The sequence below is a fragment of the Anser anser genome (genome assembly GCF_964211835.1).
Source record: "Anser anser genome assembly, chromosome: 3".
In the NCBI taxonomy this organism is placed as follows: Eukaryota; Metazoa; Chordata; class Aves; order Anseriformes; family Anatidae; genus Anser; species Anser anser.
The window spans coordinates 28,333,114-28,356,781 of NC_139722.1; the positions used below are offsets into that span (position 1 = coordinate 28,333,114).

The 23,668-nt window shown below is 36.6% G+C and overlaps 1 protein-coding gene and 1 long non-coding RNA gene across 5 annotated transcripts in view; one reads left to right on the forward strand and one right to left on the reverse strand.

Moving 5' to 3' along the window:
• Positions 1-23,668, reverse strand: part of EYS (eyes shut homolog) — an 855,622-nt gene that overhangs the window by 25,963 nt on the left and 805,991 nt on the right. The window contains exons 42-46 of the mRNA XM_083831800.1: positions 21,105-21,287; positions 15,290-15,456; positions 14,941-15,085; positions 8,197-8,371; positions 651-823 (exon numbers count right to left, since the gene is read on the reverse strand). Coding sequence (XP_083687926.1) covers positions 651-823; positions 8,197-8,371; positions 14,941-15,085; positions 15,290-15,456; positions 21,105-21,287 — 843 coding nt within the window. The remainder of the gene's footprint in view (positions 1-650; positions 824-8,196; positions 8,372-14,940; positions 15,086-15,289; positions 15,457-21,104; positions 21,288-23,668) is intronic.
• The window catches only part of LOC310897815, a 47,991-nt gene continuing 39,808 nt past the window's right edge, over positions 15,486-23,668 (forward strand). For all 4 annotated transcript variants that reach the window (XR_014582607.1, XR_014582608.1, XR_014582609.1 and 1 more), the window contains exon 1: positions 15,486-18,821. This is a non-coding gene — a long non-coding RNA (uncharacterized lncRNA). The remainder of the gene's footprint in view (positions 18,822-23,668) is intronic.

The following is a 23,668-nucleotide window of genomic DNA, read 5'->3' on the forward strand; positions in this document are numbered from 1 at the left end:
AAGAAAAGACGGGCAGATTGAAGGCATATTTGGTGGGAGACATGTTGATAGAAAGTCAGGGAAAACAATCACCTGAAGATTATTACAGTGATATTTGCATTTCTATCATCATTCTCAGTGCATCCCTATCCAACAGCTACTGAAGTCAAGAACAACCTCTCCACCACTGTCAGAGGAAATTGGATAAGATCCTAAATGCTTACTGCTTCTGAAATGTGCTCAGAAGTGTGCTTCTGAGCTCTTAAGAGTATTTCTCAATGTACTTCATTATGGTGAGCTTGGGAATCGACCTGAGCAGAGGATCACTATAACACTGCTCTGGAATGCTTCCTGTCCCCTCAGTATCTGACAGTGTCAAACTGCCCATGGATTTAGTTGAATGATTTGAAAAAAAATGAGGGAAAAAATGGTGTTGAAAATAAGCAGAGTCAGAAAACTATCTAACATTTCACAGTTTTAAATGACGATTTTTCTAACAGAAAGGAGTACCAGTTTCTGTCTTTAATAAAGTCTATTTTATACCTTGTGACTTCATTTCACATTTCATTCATGTTTTACAAAATACTGTTTTTTTTTTTTTTTTTTTTTTTTTCTGCCTGGACATTACTGTCAAGTAACTCTATGTAGAGTGTACTATTCACTTGACATACCTTGTTCGCAGTAGGTACCGGTTGTTCCGAGAGGACAGTGACATGTGTAGCCATCAGGTAGCGGCACACAGGTACCGCCTTGCTTACACAGATGTGGAGGATCATGCTCTGGATCACATACTGACACCATTTCTGTGCAAAATGCACCTTTCCATCCAGTGAGGCAGTCACAGCTACAGTAGGTAAGTGAAAGGAAAGAATGCAACATTATTACCAAAAGAAATCAATGGTTCAGTAGCAAAGTAATCAAGATTTTCAAGTCTGGGATACCTATATTTAATCATCTGGTCCAAAATGGCAAATAGGAGAGTGTAGTAACAAAGTTTATCATTTACCTTTTTGATCTGTTTACTTTGTAGCAAGAAAATTGTATTTAATAGGGAACATATTATTTTTAATATTTGAGTTACAGGATCAGTATCTACAAAAAACAATCAAGTTTGTGGCTATTTTTTGTATTTTGCTCTACAAATAGCTCAAGGAAGCTTTGACTGCATAAACTAGTATGAGTCAAAGTGGAATTTAAAAGGGAAAGCAAAGCAGCGAATAGCATTTATAAAAACGCAATCGGATGTCACTATAAAAGAACTGTTAACAATTCCAAATTGTAACTACTAACAGGAGTCTGTCAGCAACTGCCTTTCATTTAGCCGTTATTCATTTGCTAAATTCTTATAATTGGCAATCAGACATAGGCTTGGTGAAGCACTTGATGGAAAAGAGGATAGTGGATTTGACCAAGAATGAGGGGGCAATCTGAGTGTTATATGACTAAATCTATGCCATCATCAAATTGTCTAAATTGACCGGATCACTAGTGAGTGTCTGGTACTTTCTATACCTTTCTTTCATCCAAACCAGGAGAATAGAACAAAAATTTCAAATTAACTTGTAAATTTAAAATTAGTTTGAATTCTATAGACATTGTAAAATACAGATTACACTTGGCACTGATGTTGAAAATGCCCTCCTTATTAAGAAGCAAAAGTTTCAAAACGGTTCAAATGAAATGTGAGACCTATTTCCATTTTAAAATCTAGTGATACTTTATGATACAAAAATAATTCCCCTGAATAAAAACAGTAATTGATTTTTTTCCTAAATATTTTCTCTGTCAAGTCTAAGAATGAAACCTCATCTATTTTGATTGATTCTTAGTCAGTGTCTTTTTGTATATGTGCAAAATCTTGAATTCTTCTTCAAACTCACTGAGCTACACTTTCTCTATTAATCAGCCCACTGTTTCTGGGAAAAACATAACAGGGAGTCTGTGAAACTGCCTCATTTCAAGTATGTTCTGTCACTATATTTCATCTTCCACAGTTCACATACAAGACACAGTGATACTTTTATTGCTGTTTCACTAAACCTTCAGATCAGGCAACACCATGTAAATAAAGCAAAATCAGCAAACCTTTTGATAAAGAGCTATCTGTAATGAAAGGGGAGAGAGGACAAGACCTTGCAGAAGCAAAAACACCTCCATTCATCATAGCATTAGAATGCTTTCCGTCTCACCAGCAACTGTTATGCTTTGATGCAGAAAAGTTACTGAGAAGGGGAAGTAATTTAACTCCCTAAGTGGCAAGCAGAACTGTCCATTTCTTGTGCTGTCAAGCAGGATGTTCGGAGCCAAAGCTACTACTGTTGGGAAGTATACACAAAGGTTCTTCTCGTTTACCTTTTTTGCATCTGTGTATGTCTAATTTCTTTTCATTATTTGTCTCTTATGACCTAATAAAAGTTAGGATTTAAAATGAATTGAAAACTATTTGCATGGAGCTGAACACATTTGCTGTGGCCGACAGTGGCAACCTCTCCTACTTAACACTTCGAAGCAAGTTGGACAGGGGTTGAGAAATTCCGACCCCAAATTTCCTAATCTTCAGAAAGATAAAGGAAGAGGCAGCATTTCAAATCCTTTGCATCACATAGCCTGTCATATTGGTCTAGTTTTCCCTATACTTCATTATGGTTGCATGTTGTTCTACCAGAACAGGAGAACCCAGTGGCTTGTAACATCACCAGTGCTTTGATTCTCAAGTGTTTAAAGACCCATTTCTTTAGATAAAAGAGGTGAGATTCAGTTTGAGATCAAGATACTTAATTTTTTGTATTTACGTATGAGCTAGGGTTCTGTTGCCTATGCATCTACGTTCAGTGATTCATTATGTGCCCACACAGCCTCCAGTTGCCTTCCTAGAGGTACATGGGAGAGGAAGCTTGAGATCTGGAAGACAAGACTGCCAAAAAACACTGAATGCTTGTTAGGGAATGGGATCCTAGAGTACGTGCCTGAGCTCATAGGTTAATAGATTGATTAATTAACATCCAGTTAATGGATTAATAAATTAACATCCAGTAGATCTAGCAGAAAGAGTCAGGGGAACTAAAGCAATATCCATTGACATTATTCATATATTGACAACCATAACTAAAGACAAGGACTGCATTCAACTGCCTCAACACAGGTGTTTAGTGCCCTCTGACATGCCTTGGTGAATCTGAGAAATCTGTGCAACTAGAAGACAGAAGGCCCACAGAAGACGTGCTCTTCTGGACATCCCATGGAGACCAGGAGAGGTATCCCAAGATATGTGCTGATGTTAAAAGACAACTGGAAAGGCCTGGACCTCCACTGACTGTGGATCAATTGACATTGATCTTACACATTTAGCTTACCTGTGACACTTTATGTGTCTTAGGAGTTAAATCTCACTGCAAGATACTTTTCTATTTTAGGGGGTTTTGAACAGTATGGATTAAATTGATTCCTCTGTGCCTCAGCTATTAAGTTTCTCAAGGCAACTGCCAAAATGCCTCTGATTTTTCTATATCATATTTTTATGTGGAGAAAGGATAGGAAGGCCTTCATATATAACTTTGATAGTGTGACTTAGACGAAATTGGATAATTCTTTTTCCTAGTCCTAGTTTTTCCAAATGATTCTTAATAGGGTGCACTGCACACTGTATATATATGACAAAGACAGGCCAATTCAGGAAGCAAGAACTGTCAAATTCACAGCTCGTGGAGAAATTAATAAATAAATAAATAAATAAATAAATAAAAGATCACTTTTGATTCTGGAAGTTTCAGATATTATTTAGAGTTTTGTAATCTTTCTGTTTAGGAAGTTCAATTATGGTTTAATTTAATGTCAATTTGTTTTTTTTGTTTTTTTTTTTTTTTCTTCTCAAATGCTTAACAGTGTCACACAGTGTTCACAGAATGGGTTTCCAGGCTCCAAGTCCAGTAACAAGGCCAAAGACAGCTCTCAAATAAGTAACACAGTTTCTGCATCAGTAGGGACAAAAAGCACTGTTGATGACATAAACCTGAAATGTGTTATATGAAAATTTTTGGCAACATTAAAAAAAAGAAAATTCATTTCACTTTATAAACTATAAAAGCAATATGCTGGTATCTTACTACATAAAATCCTTATCAAGCTAGAAGAATTTACTGAACTTAATCAGGAAATAACTAAAGGTACTAAAGGATTTCTGTGAAGAAATTAGAATGTTTGCTTATATCTACTGTGGTTTCCTATACTAAACAAAGAGCATTCTCATATTAAATGTAGAAAATATCAAGTTTAAAATGTCATGCTCAATGCTAACAAACCTGTAACTTTCTATAGTTAGACAAAAGTGACGTCAAATCAAACAAATCTTCTTATAACAGAAGGGATTCAGCCCTGCAGATTCAGACACCTGCATATGTGCAGGTGTATGTGAGAGTAGGTGTCTACATTTAAGATGTGCATCTATTCAATGGAGATGAGAGGCTCAATTAATTTACCTAATCAGGTAGGCCAACTGAGACTAGGCAGATGTCTGCTGCCAACTAACACTTCCCAGGGGTATCCCATCTGGCCTCCAACTACGTTTCCGCTGGTCTCTTCAAGGAGAGAGGACATTGGTCTCTCCAAATCCTGTATTACATTTGCCAGTATATGGATATCTCAGATCCTGCATGGTTTCTCAAATTCATACAGTCCTGCATTCGCCACATCAGGCCAACCCAAGCTACTGGAGATTTCTGGATATATTTAGTAAGTTTATATTGTATTGGAACTGAAAGATGCTGAACAATGGAGGAGATCTTTTAATAAAAGTGGCTTTAAACTAAGGCAATGGAAAACTAGAGCATTAGTGAAAAACAGTTTATCTTCAGGCTACAAGGCAAAAATAGAGCATGGAACAATTAAGATTGGAAGAAAATTAATGGTATTTAAGCAAAGAGTACTATGGAAGTCTGCACAAATTTTCTACATCTGCCAAATTAGATGACAATTTTTAGGTAGCAAATCCACCTCCCAAAAAAGTAAAAACTTTTATTGATGTAAAACAACAATTAAATAGAGAAATGCCTTTTTCCTTGCAAACTATAAAAGTATGTCCCTTCATTGAAAATTGTTTTAGTCCTTGAATTGAAAATTGTTTCTAATCAAATTCAACCTAATAATGAAACTACAACAGCTTACCTTATGGGGTATCCCTGTACTATATAGAGTTATGATTTAATTTCCCGAACCTAAGTGGCTAGTGCTATTTGAAATGCTAAAGAGTACTGAGAAATCCACATGTGCCTCAGAGATATGACAGAAGACTTATGCAAGTCTTGAACTCTTCAAAGCTGCAGCTGAAGGCCAAATGGTCTACTCAGAGGTACCTAAAGTGCCATTACAGGCTTATTTATATTCAGCAACTGAATCCTACCCATTATGTGTGTTCTGTTCAAAGTACACAGAAGACATACTTTTCCTATCACTTCAGCAACAAGCAATAGCTATAACACTTCATAGACGATCTTACTGGATGTAATTGCCATAAACAAAATAATGGAGTATATTACTGCCCCTTGAACATAAAATTCTTCATTTTACTATACAAATATTTCCTCTTAATTTTGTTAATACATAGTAGTTCTGCTCTGTTGCTGGACAGAATGTAAAGTTTAATGCTGTACATTTCTGCTTCTATTTAAATCAAAGCATTATCCCTGTAGCAACTGAATCTACAGCTTAATGGCACTGCACACTTTCTGGCAGAGTGGTGGAAGCAGGACATAAAAATAGCTCAAAACAGCAAGAAAAACAGGAGAGATCTCATTTCAGGAGAAAATATACTTGAACACAAATACAGTTCCCTCAAGGACTCTGCTCTTCAGAGGAACACAGGTGATATGAAAAGAGAGAGAAGTTCCCCCTGAGAAAAGCAAGACAGTATTGACAGCTACTATACATCGGCAAAAATCATATGCATGCTATATCCAGGCGTCTTTGGCTTTTTTTGTGAGGAGAAGGTGGCAATTACTGGTACATGCATGCATACATACGTATTATCTGCGACAACCTAGCTGCCGTGAAATATGAGGGCAGGATTATAATTCAGTAGGAGGTCACTACAGATTAAAAACAAACAACTCACCCCTCTAAAAGCAAACAACCCCCACATTTTAAAACAGTTCCTAAACAAATCTGCCATTAAAATTATGAAACTATAATGATGAAAAAGAACTTTGCCTACAATATCAAGCTTCCAATGTAGCCCAATCACCAGCTGCTACCCTAGCCTGTCACCTCTTTTCCAAATGTTCTCTAGGTCTTGCTGGTGGTGGTACTGTGTACCTTGCAGGCCAGAAGATGACTTAGCAGTGCTGGGTAAGTTTCTGAAGCCAGGATTTAGGTTGGTATAGGCGGGCACATAGGAGGGGTATGCTTCGGCCTACATTTCTGGTATTTTTATTGCAGTTTTGGTTTTGTGTCTCCTCTAACATCCCTGTAAATGCAAAGGGTGCCATTTGCCTTTGTTTTTCCTCAGAAAGATCAAACGCACTGGATGCCAAGGACTTAATAGTTCTGGAAGGAACCTGCAAAGTCCAGTAATTGGGACATACTATAGCTCAACAGTCAGAAAGCAATTCCAAATTATACCTTGTTATTCAGGATGTTCAAAGAGTTTCTTTCATTGCTTTATTTACGAGCATATAAAGATGCTTTTAAGGGAAATGGGGAGGGGAATTGCATACTACATATCAGGGATGAATTTTCCAAATTGTACATAAAGCCTTACTAGCTTTAGAAGCACTAGTTTTGTACAGGTTTTCTTACTGATAAAGATTTGTCTCAGGGGCAACTAAACCAATTACCATTTAATTCTCTCTCCAGTACACATTTAGGAGCTTGTTTTTAGCTTGACAAGTATGCAAACTCTTTTCTTTATATTACACAGAAGGGACAGGTCTCTGTTTTTTGAAGAAGAATTGACATACACAGAGGCTCCACAGTGTAAAGCCTGTCTTTCCCTTCTTATCTGTCTTGCTGTCCGCAGTGTTTCCAGTCATTGTTTTCAGATGTTTTATATCAGCACTTCTTTCTTTTTTTTAAAAAAATATGTAAATATATGTTAATAAATGAACACATGAGGAAGTACATGAGGGAAAGCAAGCATAATTAATCTTGGCAGATGCTTTTAAAATCAATAGCACTCTTCAGCAAAGGCTTTACAGCTGAGTTACAAAGTTTGGAAACAAGATTTATTACAATGGAAATGTTGACACACAGCAGCAGTTTGGAACTGCAAATTCACTTTCTTCTTTGTGCCTTACAGACTAGACACAAAGATCCATCTAGACTTAGTGATAAGGCATGAAAGACTTATCTGTTGTGCCAGCTAAAGACCTTTTTGCCCCATCAGCACTTATTATCTGATTGATCAGCCAGCTGAACAGCTCATATGATGAACTGACCTAGTTCAAACAGTTTTGACATAAGATCCTTACTAACCTGCCTTGTTTTGTGTGGAATGGATTAAGAAGGCCTTGCATGAGCAGGCCAGCCAGCAGATCTGGAAAGACAATGGTGAATGAACACTTGAGAAGGGCATGAAGCCAGGGAAGGTGCATTTGAGAGAAAGAAAAGTATCCACACAAATGATAACTGGAGGCACAAAGACCTGTGTATATTAGGGAGAGACTGAGCAGCAGAGAATTACACACAGATGTTCAGTAAGGTTGCTCCTATGATTTATACTGGCTCAGAACTTTCCAATGTTAGACATTCAATGATTTACTCCAGAAAGGGGTTGTCAGAGAAAAATACTTTTTTTTTGTCTACCAGCCATGTTCAGGCAATGTTCAAGCTCCCCTCTTTGCTATTTTGTTCTCCGATATCTAGGATGCTACTTAGTTTAATTAAATGCCTTTCTGACACATCTAGTTCTAGCCACACATTTTGTGGTAAGTCTGGATGCCAGTGACTTTAGTGGAGTTTGACCAGTCCGTGGAGCTTCTTAAAACAGACCCTCAGCAAATGTCCTAAGAATTTTTAAATTTTGGTTTTGATTTTATTAATTTAAGATTAAAATTCTGTTTTTTCTTCTGTTATTTGAAAGGAAGAAAATCTTTCAACAGTTTTCTTCCTTTCCAATAAAATGATAGCTTTCTGGAGACGTCTGTTATTAAGAAACTAAATTACCACAGTTATTAGGTCTACTGATCAGTCTATGTTGTAATCTAGAAAAAAGTTTTTCATACTTACTAAACAGTAGAGCCACTTTCCACACACTTGCCACCATTTCTGCATTTTATTAAACTGCATGGGGAATCTGTACATTGTCCAACACTGCGACCTGAATTGGGGTGACCTTCTGGAATCCCTGGTGATTTAAACTCCTGATTCATGCTGGTGCGAACTTGAACATCAAAAATGCAACCTTAGAAGTAGAAAGGAGAAAGAAGTGGAGTTTACAACATATACAAGGATACATAGCAAATCAAACAGAACACCGTCATCCCTCACTGAATGGGTTCCACCAGAACATCTTCAATGTCTGTGCAATCATACCGTCTCCAAGAGCTAAAGTTATCTTGGCTACTTTCTGTTCAGGCAAAAAAGTGAAAGATTTTAAGATCCCTCCTTAATAATAGGTGAAACAATAGAATTAATTTCTCAAGGAATAGACATAATGCAGAATCAGTGACTAAGGAGTGATGTGGGTGCAACTTCATGTTTACAAGTGCATGCTTTTACAAAAATGCATCTACATCAGATAAAAGACTTAAACAAAAAAGGGAGAGAGGACAATAAGTCTGTTTGCTGTAAAATATGTAAGAATTCAGAGAGCATTGGCTAATGCAGGGAGGAAATGTGGACTTGAATTTCTTTAGGCTAATATAGACTCCTTCAGGGAAAGACCAAGATTCTCCCCTCCTCAGGTAAATGCTTCAGTCCCTGTTACATACAGATCATATCACACATGACCACAACATTTGACAGTGTGTATACACTGCTCCTTTAGGCCCTCGCTCTCAGAAAATGATTAAAAATTTTCATCTTTAGCAGTAAGGTAAGCAGTGCCAGGATCTGTTCCTTGGTCCCGTGGGCCAAGTAACCTTAAGTAAACCTACGTAAGGTAGGTTTACAAGGTACAGGAGTACCCTAGTGTATCCACAGCTGTATCACCAAACTGTTACTAGCTTCCAGAACAGTATGGGTGCATCCATACTACTGATGGGGAATGGTCCCGACATTATGTCACCCCTAAATACACCTAATAATTGTTTGGGAAAATGGGGACACAGACCAAATATGTGACAACTGTAAGAACTTATCTGTACAGATAATTGAGTCAGTGACTAGATCCATACACTGACATTCTTTTAATTTGCTAATACATTGGTATCCTAAATGAAAAATGGACTCAAATGTTCAGGGTGGAGCAGAGCTGTTTCCGACTCACTACATCCAGGCAGCTCCTGCTTGACCTGTGGGCTTTCTGGGGCTTGCCCCTTTGGAAACATTTTGATCTTCCTAGTAACTACACAGGATGGTTAGTCTGACAGGTCTAGCAGTCCATCAGCATTTGTGAATCACTTTTTTGGGTCTACGTGCTTATTTATGTTCTGCAAAGCTGAAGATTATGCCATATATTATATCTTTTTGGATCAAACTCTAAGTAGCTTCTCAAAATATACCTGACCAAGTGGTTTAGAGCCATATTTAAAGGTGACATTAAGCACTTTTGAAATGTCATCCAGATCTATACATTAATAAATACCATTTAAAACTAAAAATCAGACTTAAACCCACTTCATAGTGGGTTTAAACAGTGCAAAAAATGAACTTGAAAGTGCTTATACCTTTCTATACCTGATTTATATATATTAGTTGAGATATAGTGAATTCCCACAGTGCTCAAAATCCTGAGAATAGTAGGTATTGAGCAGTGCATGCCAGAGGCTCCCTGTTTAGCATTAAAAGTGGGGAAAAGGCATGATATGAAGACTGCAAATAATCAAACTTTTTTTTTTTCCAATTCACTTAATATAATTTTTTCATGATTCACTGAAATCATTTAAGAAACAAACTTGCACCTGAAAGACAAAATAAATGTTCAATACAAAATCACTAAATGACAGTATGTTTGAGGTTGGAAGGGACTTCTGGAGATCATCTTGCCCAACCCCCCTGCCAAGCAGATTCACCTAGAGCACATTGCAGATGTATTTCTATCTATTTATTTATATTTATCTCTCTATATTTCTACAATAATGGATGTTTCTTCAGTTTTTAATAGATATCAAGAACATACGGACTTTCTCCATTGTTTGTTTCACAGTCAGTGACTTCATAATTCATGCAATTCTTGTGACAATTCTGGAAAAATATAATTGCTTTGTGCCCTCCTATTTATTGATATAATTCTGATCTTGTTAAGAATTTATGAACATTTATCAAGATGGGTGACTTGCAAATACTTTGACTATATAAAATTTTGAGACTTTTCCCTCTGATCATATTATCTTTATACAAAGAAGAAATAGAGAACAGGAGTCATTTCACATTCCACTGACAAAACTATTTGTTGACCCTCAGTAGGGTAAGAAAAGTGTGATTTTCACAGTCTAAAGAAGCCATGTTTCAAGAAGAGCTTTATAAATCCTAAAATACTATTCATAATATTACATTCTCACATGAACATTCACTGAACACTAGTTCATTGGACCTAGCTTTATGTAATAAGCCATCTTCTCATATAGCAATATGGTTTGAATTCATTAACTGATGATCAAACTTTTCAAACTTGGGTTTAGAAACACTTGACATAGTGAAAAATTATACATTCTGTAAGGCAGGCTGTAGCTTTTTAGTCCCTCACAGAATTATTAAGTAAGGTAGGTCAATAGCAGCTACGCAAAACAAATACACTTTAGATATCTAGATACTGAAATAGATATCTTCATTTTAGCTCTGCATTTCTGTTTTTTTTCCTTCACTTTTGAAAAATATGCCATTAGACTTTAGATTATCAGACTATTCTGTTGAAGGTATATGTTTTTTATTTTTTTAAGGATCATAATTTATATCGACCAAAACGTAGCAAGACAACTATTTTAACAACTGTTAGAACAACATTAGAAAAATTTGCTTTCTTAGGATTTTTCCTGATTACACACACTTTGTAGTTCGGTTTACACTGCCACATAGCTGGTAATTTAAAAACTCATATTAGGCAATTTAAATCAAACCTAGCTTGATGACTATTTGCAATATTCATATTACATCCTTTCTTTGCTTTTAACAGTGTTAGTTTTAGGCCACCACATACTCGGTAAATCCTAACTAATGTTTCATCTGTTTATCAGTAGTAGATAAAGCATGTTCTGTTCTCATGAGTCTTGCTAGAGTGCTGAGAAAAAGCAGCCCAGTGCTCTGTGTAAACAACGGAAAGCACAGTGAGTACCCAAGAACTGGGAAGGTCACCATGGAAAATAAACTGGCGTTCGTGACAATGACTAGTTTGATCGTACCAGCAGAACACCTAAGTTAGAAACAGCTCCTGAGCATTTGTAAACACAGCATATAGTAATTACTGGAGAGTATTTTGGCAGAGCGTTGTGAACTCAGTAGAGATTTTCATTTAATTTTCTTATTTCTTCTAACTGTTAGCGGGATGCAGGTGAAGGACTCAGAGCAACAACTCGAGCAAGCACTACACAAACTTCTGCAGAGGAATCAGCTGATGAATGCGCCTTCTTTCAGACGTGAATTCCCTTTACTCTGCCAGTTCTGGGCCTCTTAATGAGAAACTGCCAACTATTCTCAATAGTGGAGAGGTTTTCTGTCACAGCCAAGTTTGCAAGAGGAACTCAAAAGAAGCTCCTGAATTTATGAGTTGAACTCAGTTTGATCCCAAAGATCAGAGTTTGATGCAAGTTAGCTGAAAGCAGATGCAGCGAGACAGTGAACTCACAGAGGATGCACTACTACCTCTGTCGTAGCATTGTAGTCTTTTGTCTAGTGGCTCCTTAGACCACACTTGGAGCTTTCTGTTAATAACTTTTTTACTCTAAATGTAATGTATAGTTTTCACCCCAGTCAAACAGAGCTCACAAAACAGATCCCTTCCTTCTTTGGCTCCCCTACCAACAACATTATCTGCCACTCTTTTTCACCAGATCCTAAATGATGTCTGCTCTTTCTGTGCTGCCCCAAATAAAAGGAAAGAAAAGGTTTCTCCTTTAGTATAGTCATAGAAATGCAAGCATAATTTTGCCTGTTTTTTGTCTGGTTTTCCCTGTAGCTTATCTTGCACTATTACAAACCTTTAATTTTAACCCAAATGCCTAATGTCATAACATTCTCCTTGTCTGTTCTTGTCTTGCTTTTGCAACTCACAGATGACAAGTCCCTTTCTTTTAGATCTTGAGGGGACAGTCATGAAGCAGATACACTATCTCTAAAGCCATGCATGCATTTTGGACTCAGTGCTCATACGTGATGACAAACCCTTCCCATTTTTTAATATACCATCATTACATAACAATTTGTACACAAGAACGGACCTAAAGCTTGTTCCTCCCTGCTAGTCCCCTGTCTAGGCTGCAACCTTAGCTTTGATCTCTATTGTCTTCTCATTTTCCTGCTTGCTGCCTTGCTAGAGGAGCAATGGACAAGTGGGGATCAACAAAAAGTCCCAAGAAACTGATAGAGAAATGCTACTTTGCATAAGGCTGGAGGAAGTCATGGTCCTGATGTAGCGTTTCCATTGTGAAGGAAGAAATAAACATTTCCTGGACTGACAACTAGAAAAACGTTTGCACCCACTGCTTTGTAGCACAACTCTTTTGAGACCAACAAACCCAGTGAAAATAAGACTTTAAAAGAGTATAGTATTGAAAGAGTTATGAGTATACTCCTTATATATAGTTTAATAAAGACATTTATTTTCAGTTCCATCCTTTCCTATGGAAATTACTTCAATAACAACTGCTAAAGACACGTAACCCTGCATGAGCAAATGGTCTGAAACAGTAGCTGTACAGAGGAAAATCCTGAGTGATTGCAGACTGTTACTGGGGGCAGTGGGTCTGCAGCAGCAAGGCTGACCTTCTCAGTGTTTCTTGATCCAATAGTAATTGCTTATAAAAGGAGAGGTACACTGTGCTATTAGAAGCAAAATGGTTTTAATAAATCATGTCTTTAAAAGCAGCCAACAGAAGCTTTCCAAAAGTCTGAGGGTTTTAATCAACTATATGCTAGACAAATTTATCTTGTTGCTTCCAGAGTTTTTATGTGGACTCCCTACAGCTCCAGACTGGCTGAAGTACAGTGGTTACAAATTTTCCTTTATGTTAATGATATTGCAGTTCCCACTCTGGAGGCCTATGGAGATTTATTTCTGGTCCTGGGGACTGAGATCTGAACCTGGGGACACTTCTGAGTTAGAAGAATAAATTAGATGCTGACTACACAAGAAAAGGTCATAAGAAATCATTTGTAGGGAAATGTAGCTTCCTTGAAAGTCAATACGATCTGGAGAACAGAGACAAGATGATACTGGGAACCAGAGCATGGAATTGATTACCAAATATAAGAAATTTAATGCTGTGAATGACAGGGATAAAGAAAAAACTGTTTATGTGCTACATTTAACAAAATTTTGACATAGAACCTTCTTTTTAAACAGTAAGAAAAAATGATCAATAGTAATGGTAACTAAGAGTATGTGAGTTTTGAAATATTTTGTATTTTTGTCTTCATTTTATGATTTGCATTGTCATAAGATCAAATGTTGAGTTTATATATCTATTTAAAAATACACAAAAGAAGGGCAGTTCCTAGAAACTTGGAAGCTTAGAGGATTCTTTTGCATACACTGGCATCCAGAAACTATGAACTACACTTGGAATAAAGGATCATATCAGAGAATTCACATTTAGAAAATTACTATACTGTCGGATTTATCCTTTGAAACCAGACTTAAGAGATGAGTTAATAAATTCATAGATGTCAGCAAATCATAGATGTCAGGGACAAAGTCAAATGGATTTAAGTTGTCTTGGATTTATGCTTGTCTTCGTGAACTTGATTTTGGGGAAGTTTCTTAATAATAAGAAAAAGTAAGGTGAAGGCTAGAAAAGAGGCGGTTTGGCACTCTTAGTGGCAATGGAGTGTACTAGTGTATGAAAGTGAATTTTATTTCTATACTGCATAATACACCCCTGATTCATAACTAGGAACTCAAACTTTGCTCTGCTATAAAATTTGCTCTGCAATAAAATGTTTTACATTCATGTGAAAGGCTTTCCAGTGTTTAAAACAAATTGAAGTTTATCTAACAAATTTTGAGCACTTTTTTTCTATAGAACTAAGGAATGCATATAAACAAGTGTTGTGAGCAAATCCTTTGCAAATCCAACTGATAGAAGTTGAATTAAGATTTCTACAGAGCTTAAAATATGAAGCTTAGAGGTAGGAATTATCATCTGTTATATAAATAGCTGAAATATTCCTTATAGGCATTACAGACACCTAACCTGTCCAGAGGAAAAAACATAATGTCAGGGAAAAAAATAAAAAATCAGATTTTATGATGCCCTATCAGAAAGGAGTCTTCAGCATGAAAGCAATTACCCAAACCAGCACTGCCAGTGACAATGGCTAGAACTAGCTGGGAGAAGAATCTAAATTACTTTGCCATAGGGAAAGGAAACTGTTTTGGAACGATACAGTACAACAGGGGCAGATAAGAAGAAATGATAACATGGCAAAACTTCTGCTTTTATCAGAAACAGGAAGTGTTAAAAATATTTAGCAAAGCCTCTCCTTGCATCACATTTTTTAGTCTCCGTAGGGTAATAATGAAAAAGCCAAAGGAATTTCAGCCAAATAAATTTTAGTTTGTTTCCTTTTAGGATAGAGTTTTTAGATCCTTATTTCATAGACAACTGAAACAAACTGACACGTTTTAACAGGAATTTAAAACAGTATAATCTTTACCTTGAAAGCTGTTTTTAAATCTGGATCCCTTTGGTAGGAGTTCTGGAGTATACTCATGATAGCCTCCTAAATAAAACTGACTGAAGACATTGAGTCCAACTAGTCTTCCAGGAGAAGTGACAGTTTTATTCTTCTGATCATCCACCTTTCAATAAAACATTTATATTTGTTACAACAAAGCATTCTACCTTATTTGGGAAAGTCTAAAGAAGAGAACGCTCCAAACTTAACAGGGAAATATAAAACAGTCATTTTAAAGATTTCCATATTGAATGGAGGGGTGTATGGGGGGAGAACACTATCATCTAACAGTTTATCTTTCTAAAATAAATATATATATAATTTTTACCTTCAGCCAGCCTTTCTGGAGGTATCTGCCAAGACGGATGACATGAATTTTGAGTGTCAGATCAAGTGGTTTACTAATGATTGTTGCTGTGCCAGAACCTAGATTGTAGCTATATACTACTCTGCCACCACGGAGGCCTAACACCAAAAAATCATCTCCATTCAGACCTGAAAAGACAAAATCAGAATAGCTACTTCTTCCAGGATTCAGTGAATACTGAGGCATAAAATATTCTTCAAATCCACAGAAAATACATCAGTTTGGGAAAATTTTAGGCAGGAAGGTTTTAAATTTTTAAGCTACTTTTAACATCCACTGTTCAGCTTATAACACAAATTCCAGTATTCTTGTGGATTTAAAAGAGAAATTGCAGAGATTTATAAACGATTTATAGGTTTTTTGAAGGAAGTTTTTTTTTTCTTCCTTTTTTTTTTTTTTCTTTCCAGTAGGGTAGGTTAGTTACAGCCACAAATCCTGTTGAGTCTGGTGGGTTTAGTAGTCATTGCTGTTCCTCTGCCTGCAATACGAATAGATTCGCAACCTCCTTCAAAGCCTAAATCATACTTAAAACAAACAAACAAACAAAAAAAAAAAACACAAAAAAACCTTGAAATTCCAAGTTGCAGAATCCATGGCTTAATTCTATCCCAATACACTTTCACGATAAATACTTTTCTTTTGAAACAGCAATAACCAACAGCCTCAGAACTTGAGGGTAACTGCTACTATGAGGTTAGGACAAGGTAAGGGAAACCATAGGTTTATGAGCCCGGGGAAGCTCAAGCAGCTTCTAACAAGCTCGGCCAGCTGCCCATGACCCAGAAACATCCAAAAACTTTACTACAGCTACCCCTTGTTAGGGATTGCCAAGCACTGGTGCTTAGCACTTAGCTGGTGCTAGGGAGAGACCTTTGTAAGAGCCAGGTGTAGAACACAGCTACTGGAGGCAGCAGTTTGTAGCAGTAGTAGGTGGTTTGCGTGGAAGGGTGGAAGGAAGGGGTCCTCACATCACTCAAAATTCCCCACTCCTTCTTCTTCTGTATCTGTTGTTAACTCTAGAGTATTTATTACTGAAGTTTCTCTGGTCAGAATATTCACATCTCAATTTTCTGAATTTTTCTTAAACTTTCAATTTAGAACTAATTTCTTTGTAAATTTGCAGCACATAAATTAATTTATTTACATTTAGGTCAACATATGCTATCACTAGCAGAAATTCTTCAAAAGAACAATAGAACAGTCAAACAATAGCCCTGAAGTATCTCCTGCAGTTTAACTCCAAAGCAGGGGTCCTTGCTGGCTGCAGCTATGGTGAAATCAAAGGGAGAACTGTTTGGTCCCTCAAGTCAGAAAATTCCAAGATCTGCACATTCTTGAACAGATAAATCCAAAAGGTGACAGTGAACATCATTATCTACAAATGAGACTTTTTTTAGCACTGTACTTTTTCCTGCATTATGGGGAAAATGTGACAAAACCCATTTATTTATGGTCAGAGACTGCAGCAGAGGCTGTGAATAGACATAGAGGAAATATACTCTTTCCGTGTGTGCTTCTCTTTCAGTAGAGCAATGTCTGAAAAAACACTGGACTGCTGTGAGTGGAAGAGTGTCAATCATCAGATTTTAATGTTTAATTATATTTACAAAGGTGATAGAACAAAAAAATCTGAAAGTTGTAAAGAAATTTACAGAGGAACATCGGGCATTGTGATGGATGTGAAATTACTACATCAGCTAAACATTGTAAGGTGAATATAATGCTGTAAACACTCTATAACCTCAGGAAAAAAAAAAAAGAGTTTAACATTTAATACTGTTATGTAATTGGAATTTCCTTTCTAGGATTCTTCTTAGTAACCCCTCTTAAACACACAAGAGATAAGCTGTTAACTTCCACAAGGACATAAGCTTATTTAACTATGAACAGAAATGTGACAATATGATTACTTAGGGTAGGAAGAGATGTAAGAAGTCAGTAAAGTATTAGAGAAAATCTATGCATGCGATATGTATTTTTTTCCTGACGTTGATAGATTCTTAAGATTTTTCTCTCTAAGATTATTTTGTTCTGGGTAAATTGTTATTATTTTAAGGAGGTTTTACACTAATGGCACTGGTCAGAGTTATCATGGACAGAACAAAAATCCAGTGTGGATGAAAGGTATCAAATCAACCATATTTCATGCTGAGGTGGGTGGGTTAGCCTCAGCTAACAGCCATGCTCCCATCCATCTGCTCACTCACTCACCCTCCTCACTGGGATGGGAGGTGGGGTGGAGACAAGAGCAGGAGCAAGAAAGCTTGTGAGGCTGCCAGCACCTTGCCACGGACACCCTATGCACGTACAGTGTGGCAACTTCTGACCCAGACTGTGGGAACAGGAGATTTTTTTTTTTTAAGAATTCTAGCCCAAGCCAGGGGTCAGCCACAAACCTGAGACCAAAAGCAGGGGACGTGTCTACTATGACCAGGAGAAATCCAGAGGCCAGTTAATCTGACTGTTGTGAGAGTTTCAGCACTAAGTTAGGTGAGATATTAGAGATAGGGTGACTTTTGATTTACAGGCTTTGTAGGGTAAGAGGAAGAAAATGTTAGACATCTGTGTATTAGACATCATTTGATCATACTTCACAAGAGGTTAGACACAACATTAATTCAGTTCAAATATAATATGGGAATTAACGTGAGATGAAAACTGACTTGGGGATTGTAATCCAGAAATATTAACAGAATAAAAGAACAAAGAAGCTGGTCAGAGCCTGGAAATGAACAATGATCCCATCCTTGTTTTGTGTCTGCGTAGACAATCTAGGCAGGGATGACAGGAAAGGGGAGTTAAGTGGGATACTGCAAGAGAATGCTAACTAAGAGAAATGGAATGAAATGGAGAAAAGGGAACACAGAATATTAAAAATGCTTCCTTACAGCAAGATTACAGGCTGTGAAAAATCTCATACTTCTCATAGTGAGAGCATTATTGTTTGATACTCAATAAAAGTAAATTGTAGGAAAAACAGCATCTCCTCCCAGTGAAATAGGCAAAGTTCACTTGGTAGGAAATGCTGATTTCTGGTAATGAGAATGGGGGTTACTCAATGTCCCCAGCCATTTGAACGAAGAAGAAAATTAATAAAACTGCTACAGAGCAGTTCACCTGGCACCTCATTGCTTCCTGGTCTTGCTGACAGCTGGTGAGCTGCTGCCCACCCCTGATCTGACACGGAGGTGCAGAAATGTATTGTTACTGGTTGGCAGTGTTCATGAAAAAAAATAGATGCTGAATAATAAAAAGACAAGTTTCCACTTGACAACTACATAATAAGCTCAGAATGCTAGTATTCTGGTAAATAAAAATGACATCATGGAAGATCCACTAATAATCTTTTTTGTCCTCAGTTCAGCTTAATATGGCTGCAAGAACTGTTCTTCACAATAACTTTGACACTACAAGGCACGTCTTGCAGGCAGGGCTTTTTGAAACAGACTTCGGTGCAAAGAAATTGAGTCAGCTGTTTGGATCTGTATTATATGTAAGCAATTTATTTATTTATTTACTTATTTATTGCATTCTGTTTTGATCATTGTAGCTCAAAAAGAAATTCAGGTTATTTTTCACCATTGATGTTGTTAATTTTATATTTGCATTTTTTCTATCCCAAGTAAAGGCAGTGGACAAATGGTTATAATTTTTGTTTGGTTATGTGTCCTACAGTTTCTGTACCGACAGTTTGAAATTCTGTTCCCAAGGTTGCAGAAACGTGTATAAATGCTGTGGTTTGTTTTTTCTCATTGAGAGGAGTGTTCATTTGTATTTGTATTACAAAAGAGATATTTATTATTATTATTAAAATTTAATAATGGGGACACTGGTTTCTGAAAACTGCTTTCCGAATGACTGGATGGAAATGTTTTGGCAATGATGACTCCGTGTACCATTTCCAATTTGTTAGCTGAAAAACACAAAATTTCCTTCATCTGCAACAATAACTAATTAGTAAGTGAAAGGAAAAGCTGCCAGGGAATAAACCAGGGACTGTTATGGAAGTAAAATGTGGCACCAGTGGTAGACCTGGATGCAATCAAAATGCTGTTCAATATAATTCAGTTAGCAGCATCACCCAAGCCTGACCATGTTTCACTAAAGGAGGGAAAAAAAAAAAAAAAGGAAAAAGGAAAATAGAAAAGCCAAATTCACACAGAAAAGTCATAGAAAAGCCAGATTCACACACAGAGGCAAAGCAAAGTTTTGTGTTTAATACACTTCCAGTGGTTTAATATTTGTATTAAGCTAATTTGGATATCCAACTCGATAAAATAAGTAAATCAGCTTGTGGTTGTTGGTCCATGTGCTGTACCGAGGTATCATGGCACAGTGAAGTACAACTGATCAACGGAGCTGCACTAACTAAATTTGACAGGATCTTCCCAAATGAAAAGTAACCAGCTTAATTATATCACAGATATGTAAACTGCCAAGCCATTCTAAGCTGACGTGTTAGTTTGCATTGCAATGGGCTAACTCCCCTGTCTGCCACAGAATGTACAGGAACTTCAGTTCTTAAGAAACTTAACAGAAAACAAGACTAAAAATGCCCCTAATGCATGAACACAGTAAACTGAGGACACCCTGTATCTTATTGCTATGATGTACTGAAGTAATTTTGTGCAATGTGTATGTAAATTAGACATAAAGGCACATCACCAAACCTCCCTTCTAGGCTTTGACAATCTCATTCAACAGCTCTAAATCCAAAAGTTAATTCCAATTGCAGAAACAACTATGGTAAAAATGAGTAATATGTTTCCAATGATCTATGAACTATTAAGTAGTTTCTACACTGACTCCTGTATATCTGCATTAACATTTCATTAACCCTTTTCCTAACTTTCATCAGTATTGTAGGTCCTGTCTTGACAGTGATGCTAAAATGGATAAAACACAAACAGTAATATTTTACTCCATTTCAATGTTGAGTCTATGTCAGTCTACTACATGGGCTGCTGTGCAGATACGTAAAACATTGTTAAAATCTTAGTGCATGTATTGTAAGCAGATTTATATAACCCACTTCTCAGCTGTGTTATTCAGACCAAGTTGAATATCTTGCTGTACAGATTCCAGCTGAACTTATAGCTACCTTGGGTTAACTTGCATTGAGTGATGTCAAGGTTAGGGTCTAGTATTTCACATAAAGAACACAGAGTCCAATTCTCACTGCCACAGGGCTGTATTTCAGTCCTGTGGGCCATGGAAGTGCAGCCACTGTGATAACAGCAGCAATTCATGGCTGTTCCTCTGGCAGGTTGTTTGAGGACACAGGAAGAAGAAATGACAGGGTGGCTGTGACATGCTGGATAGATGAACTGATTTTCCAATAGAATGAGTGTCCATGTAAGAAGATTTGAGGCAGCATGTTTCAAAAGTGGCCACCAAATCAATGTAATTGATAATGTAATCGATAAATAAATGTAATCGACAATGAAATGTTTGCGACTGAAAAGAGAACCTTTTCAGAAATCTGCTACCTCAAGCATCAGATTAACTGTTTCCAGTAATTAAAGTTAACAGTTACACTTCTCCTCTATGGAAAAAGAAAAAAGAACAACAACAACAAAACCACTACCACCACCAACAACAAAACACTGATTGTTTGCTGTGTGTTTACAAAACTATAAAGTATTGAAGAGATTATTTTCTTCCCAATGAAATTATATCATGAAAAGAAATAAGAAAAAGCTGTGTATATTTTCATCCTACTTGCTTGATGAATATTCTAAAGTCTGTAAGAATATGTAACAATAATAAGGCTTACCTTGGCCCTTTTGTCCAGTGAAAAATATCAGGTTATCTTGTAAAGCTGACTGGTGATTTATCAACTGAAATTTCAAGCGGAATTCATAGTAGAAGGTGATATTTGGGATTGTAGAATAAGCTAGGAATGAAGTATAGCCAAAAGCATCTGTGCCACTGAAACTGGGCTGGCTAATACTAATAACTGCATTTAAAAGAAACAGAAATTCAGTGTTAGGGCAAATTCTTTAACATACGTATTTGCAATTTGTATTTAATAGTCTGTTCTAGAATTAAAACTTAATAAATAATATCAAAACGTTGATATGCTGTAATATTTTACATACATGCAGACATACCTGTTTTTCCTCGAATTTTACAAACAGCCTCTCTTTTACAACTGAATTACTGGCAACTACTGCCATCTCCTGGTCTCTGTATAGTATTGTTATAAACTGAAATACACTGAAATATTTACTCAGAGCTCAGATAGACAAAAGAAAACACACAAAGAAATTCTCCTGTTAAAAGAAATGCCATCTTACACACATCTCAGTGAAAATGAGTACAGGGATATACTGAAGAGGTTAAGGAATAGTATTTCTTCACAGGTGGAGAAGTAATAGAAATAATCATCATGATATGATGAGTTTACAGTGCTGTGAATAGGACCTACATGAATTATATTGTTTCACATTATTTCCTATACCCTTTGAAATGTTTGAATATCCGGGAATTTAGTATATAAAATGTAAAATTTACAGTACTGACAATTAATTTAACATTATTATTATTATTATTATTATTATTATTATTAAAGAATCACTTTAATAAAAACTTGTTGGGCATTGACAAAACAAAGCATTTAGCTTTCTAAAATAGTTTGCCAGCTCCTGCTTCCTCAAAAGCCGTAAAAGTTACAAATTCATTCAAAAACAGTTTTGTGATGCAGAAGTTTATACGGTAAAAAATGGTAGAATTTAAAAAGCAGATAAAAATGCAAATAACATCAAGTCTGTAGACATATATCTGTAGTGGTAAACAGTCAGTGGAGTTCTGGTTCAAGCACCCACATGGCACCAAGGCCTTCTGCTGGAGCCAAGTATCCAGGCTGCTGTCAATTCTTGCAGTCAGTGCTCAGAGCAAAGATAACATAATGCTTGTATTGACAATATGATTTAGTGAAAAACAGGATAGAAAGGCAGAGTAGCTGAGTAAAGCTTAATCCTGAAAGAATGGGTGTGGGGCTAAATTTTAAAGATTTAAGCACTTATACGCAATTGATCTGAGCACCAAATGTGGCTGGATCTAGCTTTACTAATGATGGCAGTAGGACAGACTGGGGGAGGAAGGAATGCATAGAAGCAGTGTGTACAAACCAGACTGGGAAATCCTAGTCAAGAATTATAATCTTCCCCAAGTAAATCTATGTTAGCCTAAGTACCTTTAAACATCTAGCCCTAAATACTTACTGGGAGAAACAGTCAAATGTAATTGTGTAAATGATATCACCACCTCTAGTTTGTGGAATCTACTTCTAAATTTGCACCCTGAGAAATTTGCCACATTGACACTGATTACTTTATTATCTGAACCTGACAAAAGGTGCAGATGTAGCCATTGAAAACCTTTTATGGCACAAAATTAAGTCCGCAGCAATACAGTGTGTACTGTCCCATTTATTAAGCACTACTTCACATGTGGCACATTATGCCTTGTTCTGTGATTTCAAACAGGAGCCAGGAAATTTCCATATGAAATGGTTGTTTTGTCCTAATTACAAGAAAACCGGCAATGATTTTGTTCTTCTCAACATAGTCTCATTGAATGTAACCTCAGGTCTTAGAACTTCATGAGTCATGTGGATTTGAAGAAGAAACACAACTCTCAACTCTCTAAATCTGGTGTTGGCCTCAGTCCACTAGTATTCTCTCAGACTACCTCAACATGGCTGAGGACAGCTCAAGTTCTCAATTTTTTTTTTATTTTCAGGAAGCTATGACAGATAGCTCCTTTAATGTGAACTTTCTTTCTCTCTTTCATTTCTTTCTCTCTTTCTTTCTTTCCTTCTTTCTTTTTTTCTTCCTATTCTTTCTTTCTTTCTCTTTCTTTCTTTCTTTTTCTTTCTTTCTTTTCTTTTTCTTTCTCTCTCTCTCTCTCTCTCCCCTTCTATTTTATTGCTATCTATCTATCATCTAATACAACACAAAATATTTAAGAGACAAGATCTTATAATGAAGAACTTCATATTGTTTTCTATTCATGCTTGACTTTATAACTGGAAAAGGAATTTCTATCATGTACGTCCACGGAGCCAGGTAATTCTCCCTATTTAGATGGATTTAAACATTGACAAAGGAATGCCTTACAAAGTGGACTACAACAGTAGGACCCGGACACTAGGAGGATAGTACTCCCACTGACCAGGTGCTACACAACATAGAGAAAGTTGATGCATAACTGTATTAGATTACTGTATATCAGTTTCAATTCACTGCAGTTTTGACATGTCCTAGAAAAAAAGGTACAAACATCTTACTCTCAACAAAGAACATATCTCTTTGGTCATTTAAACAAGAATAATTG